General features: G+C 38.1%; 1 protein-coding gene across 1 annotated transcript; it reads left to right on the forward strand.

Annotated features, from left to right (window-relative positions):
* Positions 1–19,385: 19,385 nt before the first annotated feature.
* LOC120781365 lies at positions 19,386–20,292 on the forward strand. Its single transcript, XM_040113573.1, has 2 exons — positions 19,386–19,420; positions 19,483–20,292. The coding sequence occupies exons 1-2, from the start codon at positions 19,406–19,408 to the stop codon at positions 20,290–20,292; spliced, it is 825 nt and encodes a 274-aa protein (XP_039969507.1). The 5' UTR covers positions 19,386–19,405.
* The last annotated feature ends 680 nt before the right edge of the window (positions 20,293–20,972 follow it).

Below are 20,972 nucleotides of genomic sequence, written 5' to 3' on the forward strand. Positions count from 1 at the left end.
ATTCCGGTCGTTCAGTTTGTATGGCAGCTATATGTTATAGTGGTCCGATATCGGCCGTTCCGACAAATGAGCAGCTTCTTGAAGAGAAAATGACGTTTGCAAAATTTCAAAACGATATCTGAAAAGCTGAGAGACTAGTTCGTATATATACAGACAGACAGACAGACAGACGGACATGGGTAAATCGACTCAGCTCGACATACTGATCATTTATATATATACTTTATAGGGTCTCCGACGATTCCTTCTGGGTGTTACAAACTTCGTGACAAACTTAATATACCCTGTTCAGGGTATAAAAATATAATTATATGTAAATATATTAATGACAGATGGGGAAAAAGTCATCGGCGTGTAGATGTATTTTTGAAACAAAATGCAAACTGGCTTTTAACAAAAACCGAAATAATGAAACCGGAGTTGTCATATTCTATACCAAGCACATCAAAAGTAGGCCTTAAATCCCTTACATTTAATGAAAAATCTGCAAGAACGCATAGAAGAGAAGCTGCGGAATTATCGAAACAGTAAGGCGACAATATTGACTTAATGGTGTCCGCTGCGTCTACGGCTGCCCGTAAAAGAGGTCAAAAAGATTTGGCTGTAACTTTAAAAAGGACGTTAAACAACTCAAATGAAATTTCTAAAATAAGAAAACTAGTAGAAAATAAAACCTACGAGAAATGCCCAATTCGCATGTCTGCTGAAGAGAGTTGGCTTTCTTGTTGGAAAATAGCTTTACCAAACAACAATATATAAATATTCGAGAAGAAAGTCTTAGCCGAAATTGTGATATCTTTCCTTCTTACAAAGAAGTATTAAGTAAGAAATGTGCATGCAGACCGAAGGAAATAGTAGTTAACGAAAATTTGGCAAAAGTTCCTTTGAAAAGATTGCTTGAACACACAGCAGAGAGGCTTAGTATACTACGAAGAGATGTTATGGTCGCGGTGATGGAGGATAGGACCTTTTTGAAAGTGGTGTTAATTGTAAACTATGGATATGACAGCAGTACAGGTCATTCTGATTTCAAGCAAAAATATTCAACTGAATCACATCAAATAGATTCATCGCTTCTTGCCACTACAATTACTCCATTACGTATGAGTGACGAAAATGGCACAATTTTGTGGTACAATCGGACACCACAGTCTATACGATTTTGTCGTCTTTTAAAACTTGAGTATATTAAAGAAACTAAAGAAACAATAACTGAAGAAAACAACGATATTAAAGTGGAACTGGACAAATTAGAGGTCTTTAAAATAAAAATTGACGATGAGAAAACAATTGAAATAAATTATAGGTTGTATTTGACGGCAATTGATGGAAAAGTGTTAAATTTGTTAACCGGAACAAAAGCAACTCAATGTTGTCCTATATGCGGTGCTACTCCTAAGGATTTTTTAAATGAAACAAATCTTAAATCAGAGAAATTTATACCAAAATCAAGTAATTTAAAGTACGGAATTTCTCCTTTGCATTGTTGGATACGGTTTTTTGAGTTTGTACTTCATTTAAGTTATAAAAAAAATTTAAAAAAGTGGCAAATACGTAACGAATCAGATAAACACATCGTCGCAGAAGAAAAAAAGAATATTCAATGTTTGTTTTGGACACATCTCGGATTACATTTAGATAAACCAAAAATTGGGGAATTTGGCAATACAAACGACGGAAATACTTCGCGCCGCGCATTTCAAAATCACGAATTATTTGCTGAAATTATTGGTGTAAACAAGGAACTTATATACAATTTAAAGATAATATTAATATGTTTATCTTGCCAACTTCCATTAAACTCAGCAAAGTTTGAATTATTCTGCTTCCGGACCGCCGAACTTATAATGCGAAAATATCCCTGGTGCCCGATTATAGCAACTGTGCACAAAGTCTTAGTTCACTCCAAAAAGATCATCGAAAACATGGTACTTCCAATTGGTTATTTATTTATACATACAAATATTATAAAAATATCACCCAATAAAAATCAGAAATTATTTAAATTTCAAACCTATTTTGTAAAATTTTTCACAGTTTTAGAGAATATTTTTCGTATAACGAAAATTGTTTTTGGAGTTGAAAGATTCCAAGAGAATATACGATAATTATTAAAAATTTTCGAAAATATTGTAAAAATCATTGCGCAGTCTGAGCCGACGAAAACGTGTACTTCCTTATACCAAAATTCAATGGGCTGCGTACTCGCAATTTGTTTTAAAGCTCTAAATACAAAGTTCAAAATTTTGGGAAAACGCATCGAATTTTTTTAAATTTTATGCAGAATGTTTAACGTCGATTTGCGCTATTTGTGTTGAATTATATTTTAATAAAAAAACTCAAAAAAAAATCGAAAGGAAAGTATTCTTGCTATGGCAAAATATTCCCCACGGGGTCATTTGTTTGAGTCACTGTATTTTAGATAGATGCGCGTGGCAGCTTTTTAAACACTCCCATTCTTTCTATAAACCCTATTTACTATATATATGCAAAATTTCAAAACTATATTACAGTTATTTGAATTTTGGCCAGAAAATGTGGTCCTAGGAACCATAGTGCAATGGTTCGCTCACTTCCGTTCTGGAAATTTCGATATGAAAGATGCACCTCGTGGTCGACACTTCGTATTTTTTTTTGCACTTTTGCAATCAATTTTTTTTAACACTTTTTTATTTTCACTTCACTCGCGTGTTTTAAAAACTTAGGGGTCACCAAAAATGTTAAGTTAAAACGACGGTTTAAGTTCACGTATAAAACAGTACTCAACTCTGGTTGCCCAGAGCTCCTTTATTTATAGAATTTCTTATCCTAATTCATGTATGCACCACATGCAGAGTGCATACACATATATTAATACTAATATACTGTGCATACCGACAGTATGTACACATACCTTAAATATAAGTGTTCCCAACGGCATATACAATTATCTCTTAGCTATTATTATTTTCGAATCATTTGCGATCCTTTACATTGCATACATTAAATACTACAGTTTTGAATCTAATATACCCGAAATGAACATTTTTACAGTGATGGTTGAAATGGGTGTTTGTACGTACATATTTATATTTACGACTGTATTTGTATGTGTTAGCGATAATGGACATAAATATTTGAAATATGGTATCTGTTTCTATACAGATTTACAAAATAAGATATTTACAGTTGTAGCCGTTAAGAACTGTTCAGAAATCTGAACAATGTATACTATGTACATATGTATATACGGATATGACAATATTCATTTTCGAAACAAAACTGTGCTTTCAAGAGTGTAAATCCATTTTGTGACTACAACAATGCTACAAACTTCAGATGTTGTTCATTTTTAGCTTCAACAATTGCTCACTAACGCAGAAAGTACTTATATTGACATTAATTTTGCTTAAACACTAGAAAATTTTAGAGTAATTCATCACTCACACTGCTGTTACGCCATAATCTTGAGTTTATTGATGATTATAACATATTTTTACTGGGCCATACATACTCTAATATAGCTTGAAAGATCAGCGCATTCACACTGCGTCATAAACTCAAGTTTTCAAAGGGGTTTCGCCTTAACTGTTTACAAACTTTGGAACAACCAAGATTAGCCATTAAGTTCAGTTAGCGCTCTGCTCTAGCATAAAACGATCCACAATATGAGTATGGCATTTTTATGCTTCATGGAGATTTAAGCCCGTCTTAGAACAGTATCTTTCTCTACTCTTGAAATAATACTGTAGAATGGACCGATCCGACAGTTTTCCACATTTAACAACATATCTGGGGACTTCTACCAAGAAAATGATAAGTAGTAGGACACTGTAAACAGAAATACAGTCGACGCTCACAAATTAGAACCACTTTGTTTAAAGATGACTACATTTTCTGAAAATGCTAATTTCTGAAAGTTTTTTATTTGTCTATTAATAAAAACCAGAAAACAAAAGCAGCAATCCAGTCCAATATACACGTTGTTGTTTAATTGAACATACCTTGAGCCAAAAAATCGTTCTGGATGACCTTCGACCTCTCCAACTGATTACTATATAATATTAAAAAATTGAAGGATATGGTGCTTGAAAATAGACAGGCATGTATAAGAGAGATGGTAAGAGAACTCGACATCTCTCGCGAGTTCATTCGAGTGATTTTGGAGGATATTTTTGGTATAAAATTCATTTTTGCTCAACTCATCCCGATAAAACTTATTTTTTTTTTCAAAAATAGTACAGTAAACTGGTCTCTTTGAACATTCTTGATAGTGCGCATTCCGATCCCACATTTATGAAGAGTATTAAAACAGCCGATGAGACATTGGTTTAAGAGTTTGACATGCAAACAAGTCAACAACCATCGAAAAGGGGGGTAAAAACGAACCGAAACCTAAACAAAACACGCCATTCAAAATACAAGGTGATGCTCATTGTTTCTTCCGATTTTGGTGATATGGTGCATTATGAATTTGTTTCGGAGGGACAGACGATCAATAAGGAGTTCTATTGGGCTATATTGAGGACTTTGCGTGGGAACATCGAAAATGACCAGAATTGTGGAAGAACATTTCACAGATTTTACATGATGAGTCACGATTGTGACCGAATTTAAAGTTAAAACGCAATGAATACCATCGATCAACCACCATATTCACCAGATTTGGCGACGTGTGATTCTTTCTTGTTCCTCAAATTGCAATTGCCGCCCCGTGGAACTGGTTTTCAGTACTCGCGTTGTATCACGTAATTTTCCATTTTTTTAGCTTTAAGAACACTTAAAAATTTTCAATTGTTTAACAAACAATTATGTAAAGTATTAATTTAAACAAAAGGACCATAAAAGAATATTTATAATATAGCACGAACATTTTTCTTTGACTTAACAAAATTTCATCGATTTATCTCCAGTAGTTTATGAGAATATAATTTTACAATTTTATTGCTCTAAATTTCAACCTTCAGTAACTTTATCAAAAAATAAGAATTTTGACGAAATATTTATACCACAGGGTATGCGTCTGGTTCCCTTCCTAATGAACTGCTAATTTTCAAAATCGGAGATTTTTCGAAATTTTCATGGACCACTTGACATGGTTTGACCCACCTGGCTTCGCTTGGAATATCCAATTGGCGCCACGTAGCGAAAAGAAGAAACGACTGGCGCGCTGTTGTTGACTCGGCTTTAATCGCGTAAGCAGTGTCTACGCCAATAAAGAAGAAGAAGAAAGTCACCAGGAATTTTGAAAGTAAGTATATGGGATATCAGGAAAGTATTGACCGATTGATTTATCGATTTGGATACACAACATAACTACTGCAGGAAAAGGATTCTATCTGAATTTCCATTGCATATCTCACATATTGACCGATATTTTCGAACAAAAAAACAAACACTAAAGGAATTATTCGTGCAAATTTTAATGCTATTATATTAATTGTTTCTTGATTTTTATACTGAAAACTGAACTAATCAAGGGAAATTTAAAATTGTGCTATGTGAAAAGTATGCCTGGATATTCTCCGCTTTCGCTCATTTTCACAGCGTGACAAAGGAATGGGAAAAGAATGCCACACATAAGTATGTACAGTATGTCAGGTCCCGAGGTATGGGATTTCACTAAAAAGTGGGCGGTGCCTCGCCCATCTTCCAATTTTTACCACGGTCCCTTTAAAGTCTTGTCATACCATCTCCGCGGAAAATGTTTACGTTTCTGGTGCATATCTTCTTCTTAATTGGCGTAGACACCGCTTACGCGATTATAGCCGAGTTAACAACAGCGCGCCAGTCGTTTCTTCTTTTCGCTACGGGGCGCCAATTGGATATTCCAAGCGAAGCCAGGTGCATATAGTCATCGATTTATGGCACTTTCAGTAGTTTTAAACAGTACCGTTATAAGGGGAGTGAGCGAATTGCATCCATTTTCACACTATCATTAGGAGTTCTTGTAGTTTTTGTGTTGGGCGAATTTGGTTGTTGTAGCTTTAGAGATTAAGGAGATATGTACATTAAACATATTAGGAGGCGGGACCACGCCCACTTTTTCAAAATCCGTAAATGCTCATGCTACTGCGATCCCCTGTGCCAAATTACAGTTTTATATCTTAATTAGGTGCTTAGTTATAGTACTTCATAAGTTTTCGGTTAATGGCGATTTGTGGGCGTGGCAGTGGTCCGATTACGCCCATCTACGATTTTTTATACCCTGAGTAGTGTATACTAAGTTTGCCACGAAGTTTGTAACACCCAAAAGGAAGCGTCGGAGACCCCATAAAGAATATGTATATATAAATGATCAGTATGTTGAGCTCAGTCGATTTAGCCATGTCCGTCTGTCTGTTCGTCTATATGTCTGTCCGTCTGTCTGTCTGTCTCTCTGTCCGTCTGTTTGTCTGTCTGTCTGTCCATCTGTATATATACGAACTGGTCCCATAGCTTTTAAGACATCGTTTTGAAATTTTACGGACATCGTTTTCTCTTCAAAGAGCTGCTCATTTGTCGGTACTGCCGATATGGAAACACTTTAACATATAGCTGCTAAACAAACTGAACGATCGAAATTTGGTTCTGGAATGGAAAACTTTTACATTTGACTAGATACATGTATTCAAGAAATTTGGTATAGAATATTTTCTAAGGCAACAATGTAATCTCCGAAGAAATTGTTCTGATCGGTTAATTATAGCATATAGCTGCCACACAAACTGAATTATCGGATTCATGCAAGCATAGGAAACTTCCTCATTTGAGGATATCTTCTTCTTTATTGCCGTAGACACCGCTTATGCGATTATAGCCGAGTTAACAACAGCGCGCCAGTCGTTACTTCTTTTCGCTACGTGGCGCCAATTGGGTATTCCAAGCGAACATGACCTAGCCAGTGTACTCAGTCCGAAAGTAGCACCTGTTGGCAAGAGCAATCCTGCGTTAGATTTCTAGGCTGACATTGTTGATGGTGTTAACACTGGTTCCTAAATAGACGAAATTATGTACAACTTCAATGTTATGACTGTCAACAGTGACGCTCCCTGCGGGGAGGGAGATAAGAATATTCCCGCGGTAAGGCATGCCTGTCGTATGAGGCGACTAAAATCCAATATGCACTATGTCCGACATTCGCTTGTCTGGTTTATTGAATGTCGGCATGGTGAGAGATGTCAGAAAAGTGCTATATCGAAATACTATCAAATTCATTGAATGGGTTTGCGATTATATAACAAACACAAAAATGAAAGGGATAACAAAAAAATCATACAGTCGGGTTCTTAAGAATTCCTCGGAATTTTTGGGGGCTCGACTGGCAGTAGCTTAAGCGCAAGCTTGGGCTACAGGTCACACCAAAGACTAAAACATGGTACCACGGGGAGCAGCCGCCCCTGAAGTTCGCTTCAGTCTGCTCGTGGGTCTTGGCCCTTTGGGGAGATTCGTGGTGGCTGTGGTTTACACCTAAATGCAGGAAGGGGCAATTGTCCAATGTGGAGTCGCACTGCGGCAGGTGCCGACCCAGAGTACGGCAGAGGTTTTAGATGGGCCTCGAACCCGACCAAGGTGGCTAGGGTGTTTCCTTTGGTTTTCACCCGAACCGATTGGAACCAAGTGGGCGGCACTCATACCTTGGTTTCTTCCAGAGTGTAGTGTCGTGCATGCACTTACACTTTGGGGCGCTGATCAACGCATTAATTTGATCTATGTGCTACTAGCAATAGATTGCACCGTGGATTTGAGCCTTCGTAGGCAGATACCCACGTAAAACACATTGACAGTTGTCAACAGTGACGTGAGAGCCAAGTTGCGAGTGCGACGACTGTTTGTTTGATGACAGGAGATATTTCGTCTTGCCCTCGTTCACTGCCAGACCCATTTTCTGTGCTTCCTTGTCCAGCCTGGAGAAAGCAGAACTAACGGCGCGGGTGTTGAAGCCGATGATATCAATATCATCGGCATACGCCAGCAGCTGTACACTCTTATAAAAGATTGTACCTGCTCGATTAAGTTCTGCAGCTCGAATAATTTTCTCCAGCAGCAGGTTGAAGAAGTCGCGCGATAGGAAGTCGCCTTGTCTGAAACCTCGTTTGGTATCGGACGGCTCGGAGAGGTCCTTCCCGATCCTTACGGAGCTTTTTTTGTTGCTCAACGTCAGTTTACACAGCCGTATTAGTTTTGCGGGGATACCAAATTCAGACATAGCGGCATAAAGGCAGCTCCTTTTCGTGCTGTCGAAAGCAGCTTTGAAATCGACGAAGAGTTGGTGTGTGTCGATTCTCCTTTCACGGGTCTTTTCCAACATTTGGCGCATGGTGAATATCTGGTCGGTTGTTGATTTTCCAGGTCTGAAGCCACACTAATAAGGTCCAATCAGTTTGTTGACGGAGGGCTTTAATCTTTCACACAATACTCTCGATAAAACCTTACATGCGATGTTGAGGAGGCTTATCCCACGGTAGTTGGCGCAGATTGTGGGGTCTTCCTTTTTATGAATTGGGAATAGCACACTTCCCCATAAGTTTTCGAAAAAATTGCGGTATCTATAGGCAGGAAGGAATGGGTTAATCACATAATTTTTTTATAAACTGGGCAACTTTTCCTAAGAGTAAAATACTTGGTGGGCTCTTAACGGCCACACAAATTGAATGAAAAACCTATAATAAGTGATGTGAAATTTAAATTTGCAGAAAAAACTATTCTGAAACCTTTCAGCAAAAAACTTTCCCATTCAGTATCTTCAAAGAGCCCTCAAACGCTTAGACTGGACTTTCATTCATGAAACGCTCCAAATCTATGATGATGGGACTAGTTTGGAGGTTTTCTGAAAAGGACTGCATCCGTAGTTAGGAGCTTAAAGACGCCTGCAAGTTAGGTGGAGAGTCATAGCAGAATAACATTCCATTTCCACTGCTCTCTCTCTATCATTTTATATCTCCCTCACTCCAACTGCTTCTCAAATATTATATGCAAGTATTTCTCGTTCTTTCTCTCTCAAAAACTATATAACGGAAAAAGACGACAGAGATACGTCTCCAGATTTGTAGTGGAATGACTTAGGGCGAGGAATAATGACGATACATGCAATAAGTACATACACATTTATAATTGACATATCTCCGAATCAGTAGAAAGCAATAAAAAGCTTGAGAATGCACCAATTGCCTACTTTTATCGAAAGCAATGCAAAAAGAGATTTCATAAACACTCAATATTTGACATAGTCAAATTACAGCTTCTTTTTCCTATATGTGCTAGCTGTAAGCAACTAACCATACTATATGGGGAAAAACATGAAATCAATTCTGTGCGAAGCCTAAATGTTCTCAGTTCAAGCAGCGACGACAATACCAATAGAAGCAGTGCGTGCCGAATAGTTTGATCACTTGTGTGAAAGTAAAAAGGTCACCGTTTTTAATAAAATTGTGTACAACATTCAGTTAATATAAGTACATGTTATTGAATATAATTAATTTTATTGAAAAATGGATTAACATTTTGCCTTTGAACCTGTAACAGAACTTATGGCAGAAAAGTCCAGAAATACAGTTATAATTCTTACGTGCAGTTTCAGCGAAAAGCTGACGCTAGGAAACAATAAAATAAGATTGAAACTATGCATTCGGTTGTAATGAGCAGCTGGTTCCGAGGATGTATAACTGTATTTTCAACCAAAACGGGTTATCTATCCTCAAGAGCTGCAGATATTCGGTCTACTTAATACAACACTTTAACATTCAAACCAACAAAATACCATCAATCAAAGTTGGTTGAGGGGTCCAAGGAGATTTTAACCACTCATTCAGTCTGCAAATGCTGATTTCAGTGTCTAGTTCAATTTCAGACCTATCACCTCTTTCATTGTTTTATCACCTGCAAATCAAAACATAAAATAAACAAGTGCAAACCTCGAAGCAACCGACTTGTTTGCAAATATTTCGTTTCCTAACTAGTTGAAACCATAAATTAATCAAATAAATATTTATTAGGCAATTTCCTGGTGTTACATAAAATTTTCTATTCCAATTTAAAATTCGACGCAGACAAGTAGCCAGCATCAGGTTTGGAAGAGAGCGAAATTCCTGCTATGGCCGATGTTAGTAAGCACTAATTTTGGCTACCTTGCCAATTTTGTAAAATAAATAAGGAAACTACATGGAATTGGCTATGTATATGTACATTTGTAGTAGGAAACGTACTTGCTTAAATATTCAATAACGGCCAGTAATTGCAGTGCACTGTGTTCAATTCACTTGCATATAAAATGTATGTATATTTCTGTAAAATGCACTAAACATACACTACATGCGCAAACTTACATAGTATTACTTATATGCATATTTTCCAGTTTTCAATGTAAGCGCTTACATTTAGCAAGGTGAGTTTATATGTATGTGTGTCATTGTGTTTATGTTTGTTAAGTTTATGTGCGCTTACAGCACATGACCACAGAAAAATGCCAAAATTCGCAAATCCAGAAAACTATGTATATTGGTAAGATACGCATTTCTTTTTGCGGTTTCCTACACAGTCACATTAGTAGCAGTGCTAAATTTTTCTCTTTTTTCATTTGTATATTTTGATATTTCTCCCTTTCTGCCACTCATTCCAGCACTCGCCTCGAATGCCACCGCACGTCACGTACACGCCCTGTTGTACGAGTACCATTATGCCGACTATCAAAGACAGTTGGCCTAATCTTCAATTAAAATGCAGGAACAGTCCTTAAACTGTTATTGCTGCTAATATTTAGCTGAATTTGAGAAACTTCGAGTATTAACCTTAATGCTAAAAACAGAATGAAATTTTGTAGTCAAAAGGTCTAAAGACCAGAAAAGCGCACAATTACTCTTGTCAGCAATAATTATCCAAATACCTCAGCATTTCATTAAGCAGAGGTCTAAAGAAGTTTTTTATTCGGAGTATGAGAGTTCACCGTATTTGATCATCTGGTTTATTGCTTAACTTCTTTTGGATCATGACCTCTGTAATAGAGACGTCAACTTAGATCTTTGACTTTATACATCTAACAAAAAATAAATTTTAGACTGAAATACATTTTTCAGGAACAAAAAACCTTAAGCACGAAAAGAAACTTTGATAGACTCAACCAATCTGAAAATTAAGGCATAGTTAAACCTGTAAAATATAATAAGTAATTAACTGTACTTAGGATATTTAAGTACCAAAAAAATTTTAAGGAAAAATTTGAAATATTAAAGCTAATTTATATTGAACTGTTTTGTATACCTTTTAAAAAGATATTGGAAACAAAGTATAGTTTTGGACGAAAATTGATACAAAAAAATACAAAGTTTGAATATGCTTTTTATATACACAAGGTAAACCGAGACTGAGAAAAAAAGAATAAAGTTAATTTTAACTCGATTCATTGTATCTAGAATACAGTACATATAGTTTCAGCTTCATATTTTTGAAATATTTGGGTAGCTCCAAAACAATTTTTTTATTTTTATTATGGTTTTAAACGCAAGAAACTAATTTAAAGACACATTTCCTTAGGAAAGTAGCTAAATATCAAAAACTGAACTATATGCTCGACAGAAGTAAGTAACATTGTATAAAAGTCTCATCGAATTTCTTAAATTTCATTGCATATTAAAAAAAAAAGCATTTTCTAAAAGAAATATGCTTTAAACCACTTGAAGTAAAATAAAAATAGTTCAAAATTTTCAGTCGAAAATTTTACGCACATACACACCTATCAGTGATTTTTATTTTCAACATGCTTAGATATGTATTAATGTATGTTATGTTAACATCATTGAATAGTTGCCCGCAAACATTACATTTAGTTTGCATACTATATTAAGTGGTTTGCGGTTTTGCTTTGCCAGAAAAACGTCTACAAACCAAAATGGTTCTATAAGCAGCCTCTAAGAGAATTCTATGACAAATAGGTATTTTAAATTATCCAAATTATGACTGTATACTATTAATGTAAAATTTATTCTAAATTTGTACTAAAAAATTATTTTTTGAAATTCAATTTGGAAAAATTGACTTTCCTTCAAAAGAGGCTTCAAAAATTGCTATAGGCGACATATGCTGTGCGCTGCATCAACGAAACCGCTGTTTTTCGCTGCGTTTCCTTTGAGTCCGTTGCTCCTTTCACGGTATTCTTTTTGAAGCTGCTTTGATTTTTCCCTACAAAGTAGTGAACAAAGTAATGGGGCAAAGAAGGAGCAAACAAGAAGTCCATGCTTTAAGTGTATTTGCTTGTGTGTAGTAGTGTTCAACTTATGTCGATATATGGTAAGCTAAGGACGCTTTTCCAGCAAATGAAAAGTTTGTGAGCAGAATGTATATGCGTATGCGATTTTTATGTTTGCTTATTCAAAATATACATTTTAGCGGTTGTTTTATAAATATAAAATATATATCGTCAGTATATAAAAATTAATCTAATCCAGTTTCTTCTGAAAAACTATCACAATTCTGTTTAATGTATCTAAAAAAGGTTACCTTTAGTTCAAAAAAAACAGTTTTTCCATAAAAACTTAAACAATAAAAGATTTGGTATCTTATTCACGTATGTACATACATTATATTCGTATCTGAATTATTTATATTTAAATCAACATAATTGAACGAAACGAAAAATATTTATTGTAAACCCAATCTTAAACGGTATATTTAAGATAGTAACTATGTCAAGAAATGAGCAACCCCAAAATCAGAAATAATTATATTAAGGATATTTAGCGTTAAACCTCATTAGGTTTAGGAAAACGCGTTAACTTTATTCCTTATTTTGACTAATGCAAAGAGTTCAAAATTTTATTTGGGCTAGGGGAAGGTCTGCCATTACTTAGGTGTACAAGAAAACATGTTTCCACGCATTCGATCACACATTGACATATTCGGCATAGAGTCTGCTTAAAATAAATAAACATATTGTAGTAATTGTCATGTGAGCTGAAACCGAGTACCATATTTTCGGCATCTTTAATGCCTAATTAAATTATATGTTTTCAACAAAACCGTTGTATTTTGTATATTTGTGATTACTAAACGACTTCCCTGATTTTCGCATTGTTTGAGGATTATTTTAAAGAGTTTTTCTCAGTCATTTTGAATTATATGGAATGAGAGTTTGTGAGACATGCATTTTAAATCTATTAAGGGGAGTTTAATTTCGATAGCGTTTTATGGATTTTAGCTTAATAGAAATTTGTGGCCGTAGCATTAGTCTGATTACGTCAATCTGCAGTACCATCTCCTCCATAGCATATAGTTTCATGATGAAAGATCAATTTTCTATCAAGTCATCTCTTGCACAGACAAATGGAGGGAGAAACAGTCATCCAACAAAAAATAGTAACACTTTGTTCATAACTTAAAAATTCTTAATTTGTTCTTCAAAATCTGTGTCGTCCTCTTCAAAGTAGTTAAAGCCAATCCAATCCACATATGCCATGGTTATTTCCAAACCTCTAAACAGTCGTAAAAGTCAATTTCCTTCAAATGTCTTTCAATTTTTGTAGCGTTTTACGTTTAATGTCTTCAACTGACTCAAAACTGTTTTCCCGGAGCGGTCGTTTCAGTTTACTGAATAGCTAAGGGCTTACTCAGGCTAATACGATTGCTGCAAGGTATTGGTTGAAAATTTTTTGAAAAATCGCCGAATGCACTTCGCAAAGACAATCGCAGATATCCCTGAGAGTGATACCAACCTAGAAAAAAAAATTTCGTCGAATGGGTTTTCGCACGAAATTTAAATTAAAAAGTATACTATTTTTTGCCCAGCTCTGTTTCATTCTTTTATTTGCTTTAGTTATCCTTTTAGCGAATTTCAGTATGGTCATTAACTCGGTCATTTCGACAAACAGACACACACAATATGCTTGACCACATGTATTCGCTTGTCCTGACCTGTCCTCGCGCTGTCGTATCAGCTTACCGAATCTCGTTATCTACATTACAACTGTGCAACACTTTGCGCCAACATACAAATACATGTGATATTGCTGAGTCATTTTTGCCACCACCGTTACTAAAACATATGAATATGTGTAAGAGATGACGCGCACACAGGCACACGAAAAGCCTAATGTCGTCAGCTCGTACCGAGTTTTTTTTTTCTTTTTTTTAGTAGGGGAAGCATCGAAAGCCGGAGTGCGGCACTTTAATCAGCTAAACCTAACCTACTCCCAACTCAAGGCTCTTCCACGGGACCACCACGCCTAATTTGTTTGAAAAGCCTCAGTTTTGTTATTATGGATGCCAACGCTTCGCTGACAGCTTTCCAATTATCAGTCGACTGACACATGAGTGTCGGTAAATTATCGAACGTTAAAATATCACCGAGTGTGGTTTTTAGTTTTTCCCTTGTATTTGAAAATCGAGGGCAATAAAATAATACATGTTCAGAGTCTTCTCTATGCCATGTATACGTCGGACAGTTCGGACTAATGTTATTGTGGAATCTGAAAAGGTAGCTTCTGAAGCACACATGTCCACTAAGTATTTGGGTCAGATGAAAGTCTAGGTCTCCATGTCGTCTGTCTAGGTATGTCCGGTATAAGTCGGTGGGTCCAACACCCTCTGGATGAGGAATTCCACCGCTCCTGCCACATTTTAATGCTATTTTTCCTCTCCTCTGTCTTTGCCGATACTGTTTTAGGCGCTGATAAATGATATAAACGCTCGAGTTCATCTCCCTGGATGTCAATGGGCGGCATGCTGGCTAATACTTCAGCAGCGTAGGTTGATGTAGTCCGGAAAGCACTTATTACTCGAATTGCAGAAAGCCTATGCACCGCAATTATTTGTTGAACATACGGTTTTATATTCATTGCCTGTATCCATACTGGTGCTGCGTACAGCATTACGGAACTCTTTGCCGGCTTCAACGCACATAGCATGTATTGGTCATCATTCTCGATAGAGCATTGTAAATTTTGTTTGCTTTACTGGAGGAATACTCCAGGTGTTCTTTAAATTTTAATTTAGAATCTAATATTACTCCCAGATAATTCAGATGCGGCTGCGAAGTAATCTCGCACTCCCCTATGGTGAGCTCTATTTGTTCTTCTACCTTCCTGGTGCTGATGAGCAAAACTTTGCTCCGCCAGTTCCGGACTCACAGAAGAGAACCAATGGCGTAGACCATTTAAGTACTCATTGCATTTGTTTCTTAGGTCACCATGAAATCGTCCGCATACGCTTTTAGTTTCACGACTGTTGGTTGCTGTCTTTTTAGCACCCCGTCATACATGAGGTTCCATAATATTGGGCCCAACACTGACCCTTGGGGTACTCCACACGAGATAGAGTAGCTCTTGGTATCTTTATCTGTATCAAAAAGCAGCCTTCTGTTTTTAAAAAAGCTCAATATAATGTTTATGGTATTCAGGGGCGCGTATTTCATCCCGGGCTTTGATTATGTGTGCAAAACATTCTCGAGGGTAATCAGCCCGCAGTACTTTTTTGTGCCACCTTTCCATCTTTTGTCAATAGTGGATTTCTTTATTATAAAGCCGTATTGTCTCTCTGATAATCCGCCGGCTTTCTGGATTGCTAACTCCAAGCGGTTTCTTATTATATTTTCGTACACTTTACACGATGAAGGTTCTGCAGGTGGTTTCTTTGGTTTTGGGAGCAGAACTAATCGCTGGACTTTCCACGCGTCGAGGAACACCTCTTCCTTTATGCACGCGTTGTACATTTTAGCGAATAGTTGAGGTTTTGAGCTTATAGCTTCCTTCAGGGCCCTGTTGGGTATCCCATCCAACCCAGGCGCTTTGGTGATTTTCTTTGCTTTGGCCAATAGCTCTTCTTCCGAGACTAACGTTGGTGAAATTGCAGCTTCGTTTCGTCGCTTAGCCTAGGAAGTCCGGTCGTGTCTCGGGAACAATGTTTCGACGACTTTTCCCATAAAAAGGCATTTTTAGGTTGCTGCTGCTTATTTTTAAATTTCGACATACAGAATTTGTAAGCAGTTCCCCAAGTTTCAATATTTGTTTTCTCACAGAGTTTCACAAAACATGATTTTTTGCTCCGGGTAATTGCCGACTTCAGAAGCTTCTTGTGGCTTTTATATTCTTCTCTAAGTCGATTTTCGTTCGTTTCACTCCGGTTACGCTGTAGACGTCGTCTGGCTGAGTGACAAAAGCTTTCTCAGCGTGGAAGTTTCCTCATTCCACCAATACACAGGCCTCCGTTTATTGATGCTCTACGCATTGTCCCATTACATGCTGCGACCAGTTCCTTTCGCACTCTCGATACCAAGTGGGCGGCGTCGTCACCTGATGCTTTTGATGCATTCCAGACTAGTTCAAACAAGTCTGAGTCGGATTCCCGTTGCTTCCAGCTTCGCTTTCGTTTCTGCTAAGAAGTTCGGGTTCTCGGGGTACGAGATTTGTGCTATAATTGCCATATGATCGCTGTTTGTGTATATGTTTGACACCGCACACTTAATGTGCCTGCTAAGCGAAACATTTGCAAACATAATGTATGTATGTAAGTAATAGATCCTTTATTCCCTTTTTTGTACGTATTTTGTGTTCCGGTGTACAATATTGTTAGGTGCGTTTGACTCAGGTGTTCTTGAATTAGCCGCCCTCGATGGTTTGTACATCTGCTGCCCCATGCAGTTGACCAAGCATTAAAATCACCCCCTATTATAATCGGTGTTTTGCATTTGGTTTCTAATGAAAGTCTTAAAAGAAAATCTTCGGTGATAGCTGCGCTGAGACGAGCATAGCAGCTTACAAAATATATCCACTGTATATTATTCAGTATTGTTCACTTAGTATGGCGACATCAATATTCTCTTCTATGACTTAGAGACTTCATCATCTCGAGATACTTCAGGAAAGTCGTGCTCAATACTGTGTGCTCCCTTTTGCAGAGCAGGCAGCTTGGTACGTTTGTGCATACCTTTGCTAAATGTCCCCCGGTTCTACAACGTGCACAATGAGAAGATCTGTCTGTCGAGCTGCAGCAATTACGCGCCCTGGTGGAAACACTTATAGCATCTGGAAACAGGCGAGTATTCGCGAAGGCGACAGATCGACCACCCAATCTTTATTTTCCCTGTTTTATGTGCGGCTTTGGCATCTTGAGCACGCATGCATATAAGTGCTATTTGTGTGCCACTACGCATTTTTCGCAGACTTTTCACACTCGATATTTCCAGATTCTCGATTTCGCACTCCCTTTTTAGTGCAGCAGATTTCTTCGGGAGTTGTAAATTCATCCAGGTCTTTGCACGTAATCGTGAAGTTGTGGGTCTTGGAATGTATCTTAGCCATTTTGCCAACCACCCCCTCAAGAGCGCATTGGAAAGATTCGGCTTTTGTCTCTGCTCGATTTTTCAGTTTTTAAAGTAAATCTTCTTTTAGCGTTTTACGAATATAGGTTACATTTGAACCCAGTTCTTCAAGACCGCTGTCACTTTTAATTTTTCGCAGAATATCTGCATACGACGTACCATCCCTTTTTTGTTATAATTGTGGCATCTGGTTTTGTTCTTTCCAAAGTTTTCTTCTTTTTTACAACGTCTATCCATCTTTCACTTGCGTTTAGACTAGTCGTATTATCCTCTTGGGTTAATTTTACTGTTCCACTTTACGACAATTGCGGCTTTTCGTTTACATTTTTATGCTTTTTTGGTAGGTGGTAGATAGCATGGTGCCTCTTGCATTCTTTTAGGGGTATTATCATCTCTTCCAATGGTGGGTACTTGCGATAGTTCCCCTATCATAACTCTTCTCGCTTGATTTCCCAATTTTTCCGTTTTGGCATGTAATGTCACTATGCTGCTTACTAGTTCGCGCATAGCTTGATTAATATGCCTTCGGTCGGCCATCATCATTTCTAATTCTTTAATTTTTTGCTCAGGTTGCTAAAGATGCTAACCGTTTCATCTTTTTCAACCTCCTCAGGTTTGCCCCCTTCGCTTTCTTGGCCAGCAGTATCACCTCGCTTATTTGGTCCAGCAGCGGTGGACTTCTCATTTTTACGATCGGGCGGCATTCTCATTATTTTGGAGTTCCTTCGGAAAGGATTCTCCAGTGTTCGCCCAATACTATTTTCAGAGACCTCTGCGAAGAAATAGTTTGGGAACAACCTTTGGTGCATATGTAGGTTCAGTCCCAAACTTTACTACTCAAATAAAATAAAAAAAAAAAAAACATTTTATACTCTCGCATGATAAAGTGATAATCGAGATTTCATTATACGTCATTTTCATATTTTTCAAATACCGTATTTTTGTAAAGTTTTATTCCGCTCTCATCATTGGTTCCTAATATACATACTCGTATTATACAGAAAAGGCATCATATGGAATTCAAAATAGCGTTATATTGGAAGAAGGCGTGGTTGTAAACCGATTTCACCTATATTTCGTACATGTCATCAGGGTGTTAAGAAAATATTATATACCGAATTTCATTGAAATCGGTCTAGTGGTTCCTGAGATATGGTTTTTGGTCCATAAGTGGGCGAGGCCACGCCCATTTTCAATTTTTAAAAAAAGCCTGGGTGCAGCTTCCTTCTGCAATTTCTCCCGTAAAACTGACGTTCTGACGTTTTTTGTTAGTCGGTTAACGCACTTTTAGTGATTTTCAACATAACCTTTGTATGGGAGATGGGCGTGGTTATTATCCGATTTCTTCCATTTTTAAACTGTATATGGAAATGCCTGAAGAAAACGACTCTGTAGAGTTTGGTTGACATAGCTATAGGGGAAGGTGGGGAATGTTGGGCAGGGAATCCCGGGCCAGCGCGATATTTTTTTCCCTAGTATAGGGCTCAGTTTCTATATAGCACTCGAGCTGTGAACACGTGTTATAACCTCTCTGCGACAACAAAACGAAATTCGACACTCCGAAAGTTTTTTTTCAACTCTGTGTACAGGTGATTTTTTTCACATTTTCCAATAAATTCATCCAGGTAAATATGTTTATAATATTAGTTGAGCCTTTAGCCTTCGACACACAAAAGAAATTTTGCACGAATTTACATTGTGTTCATTATCCACCGCCATTTTGCAAATATGAGCGTTTGGGAATCTCGGGCCACTTATTACGGGGAATGTCGGGCCACATAGTTTTTACATTTGACATGCTAACTTCATATATTTGACGTGTATAAGTGATTTTTCGTGCAGAATTTCAACAACACAATAGTTTTTCAACATTTCCTGATAGTTTCGTGCTCCGAAAAATTTTTTTTAGTCATTATGCCGCGGTACTATCCCAAACAAGAGAAAATTGTTGATTTCGACAACATTTTGGAGGCGATCAAGTCGGTGAAAATACATCACAACAGCGTTCGACAATCTGCGACGGCACACAAAATTCCGAGGACCAACCTGATGCGTTATATTGCAGCATTTGATGGTGCGAGCATCGACGTTACTACTGCCAATGCCGATGTAATGAAGAATTTGCTGGCTGAAAGCACGACGATGGGCACAAAAACAGTGAGTTCTGCTGGTTTCTTTCTTTTTCTTTCATCGAATAATAAATAATTTTTTTATTTCAGATCTTCAACATCGAACAAGAGAAGGCGCTGATAAGCTACATTCTCCAGGCCAGCGACATCAACTATGGAATTAGTTTGATGGAGCTTCGTAAGCTCGCGTATGAATTTGCTCGGAAAGTTGGCGCGTCGTATCCGGATCCATGGAACGACAATCAACAGGCGAGTAAGGATTGGCAGTTGGCGTTCATGAAACGCCACAAAAATTTGTCACTGCGAACACCAGAGCAAGTAAGCCAGAGCCGTGCGAAGCGATTCAACAAAGAGAATGTCGATGCATTCTTTGCCAACCTTTCATCCGTTCTCGGTAAGACGCCGTTTGAACCTCACCGAATATGGAACATGGATGAAACCGGGTGCCCGACCGTGCCAACCAGACCTGTCAAAACCATCGCGCGCAAAGGACAAAAGCAGGTCGGCTCATCAACATCTGCCGAAAAAGGCACCAATGTGTCTTTGGCTTTGGCCGTCAGCGCTAGTGGCCAGTCTATACCGCCATTCTTCCTCTTTCCCCGAGTCAACATGAAAGAGATTTTTATGACTCATGCGAGTCATGGCGCTGTTGGTGTTTCGAACGGTTCTGGTTACATGAACTCTGACGTATTCCCTCAATTCATGCGTCATTTCATCAAGCACACCGGTGCTAATGCCGATTCGCCAACCATGTTGCTGCTGGACAACCACGGTTCGCATTTATCGATCGAGGCGATAGATTTGGCGTTGGATCATGGCATCACGTTGCTGTCTTTTCCGCCGAAATGCACGCACAAAGCCGCTGAGATGTTGCGGTATTTGCACCATTTAAAGGCATGATGACCGTGAAGCATGATGCATGGAAAAAGTCCAACATTGGTGTCACTTTCGATCTGCATCATGTGCCGCTCCTTGTCGATCAGTGCCTCGATGTTATGTTAACGCCGAAAACCATCAAATCCGGCTTCCGAACAACTGGCATCTACCCGTTCAACCCGCAAATTTTCACTGAAGTTGACTTTGTCGCTTCGGAACTGAGCGGCGAAAATTTGTTCGGTGACGAAGAGAAAGACGCCGACAATCAACGTCGAGTTCTTGCCTCTGGTGATGCCATTGTGACTGCTGCGAATGAGGAGGTGTCAACGTCGGAGGCATCGACAAGTGCCCCAGCTTCAACAAGTGGTGCTGCATCATCGTCGTTGTCTCTTGTTTCGGCTCCACAGCTCCGTGATGCATTGAAATCGGTTGGCCCGTTGAAATTGGGCACACCTGCGCCGAAATCAAAACGTGGCCGCAAGACAATGGAGTCAACGATTTTGACATCGCCTGAGGTTGTCGCAGATCTGCGTGACAAGGCCGAAAAAAGCGGCAAAAATTGACGAAGGCAGCCGATGAACCAGCAGCCAAGAAGCAAAAAGGCCGTGGCAAATCGAAGACGCCACGGAAGAGAAGCCCGTCTCCGACCGAAACCGACATCGAAGAGGACTTCGATTTTGCACGATTTGCAAGAAAAAGATGCC

The sequence above is a fragment of the Bactrocera tryoni genome, unplaced genomic scaffold (genome assembly GCF_016617805.1).
Source record: "Bactrocera tryoni isolate S06 unplaced genomic scaffold, CSIRO_BtryS06_freeze2 scaffold_653, whole genome shotgun sequence".
NCBI lineage: Eukaryota > Metazoa > Arthropoda > Insecta > Diptera > Tephritidae > Bactrocera > Bactrocera tryoni.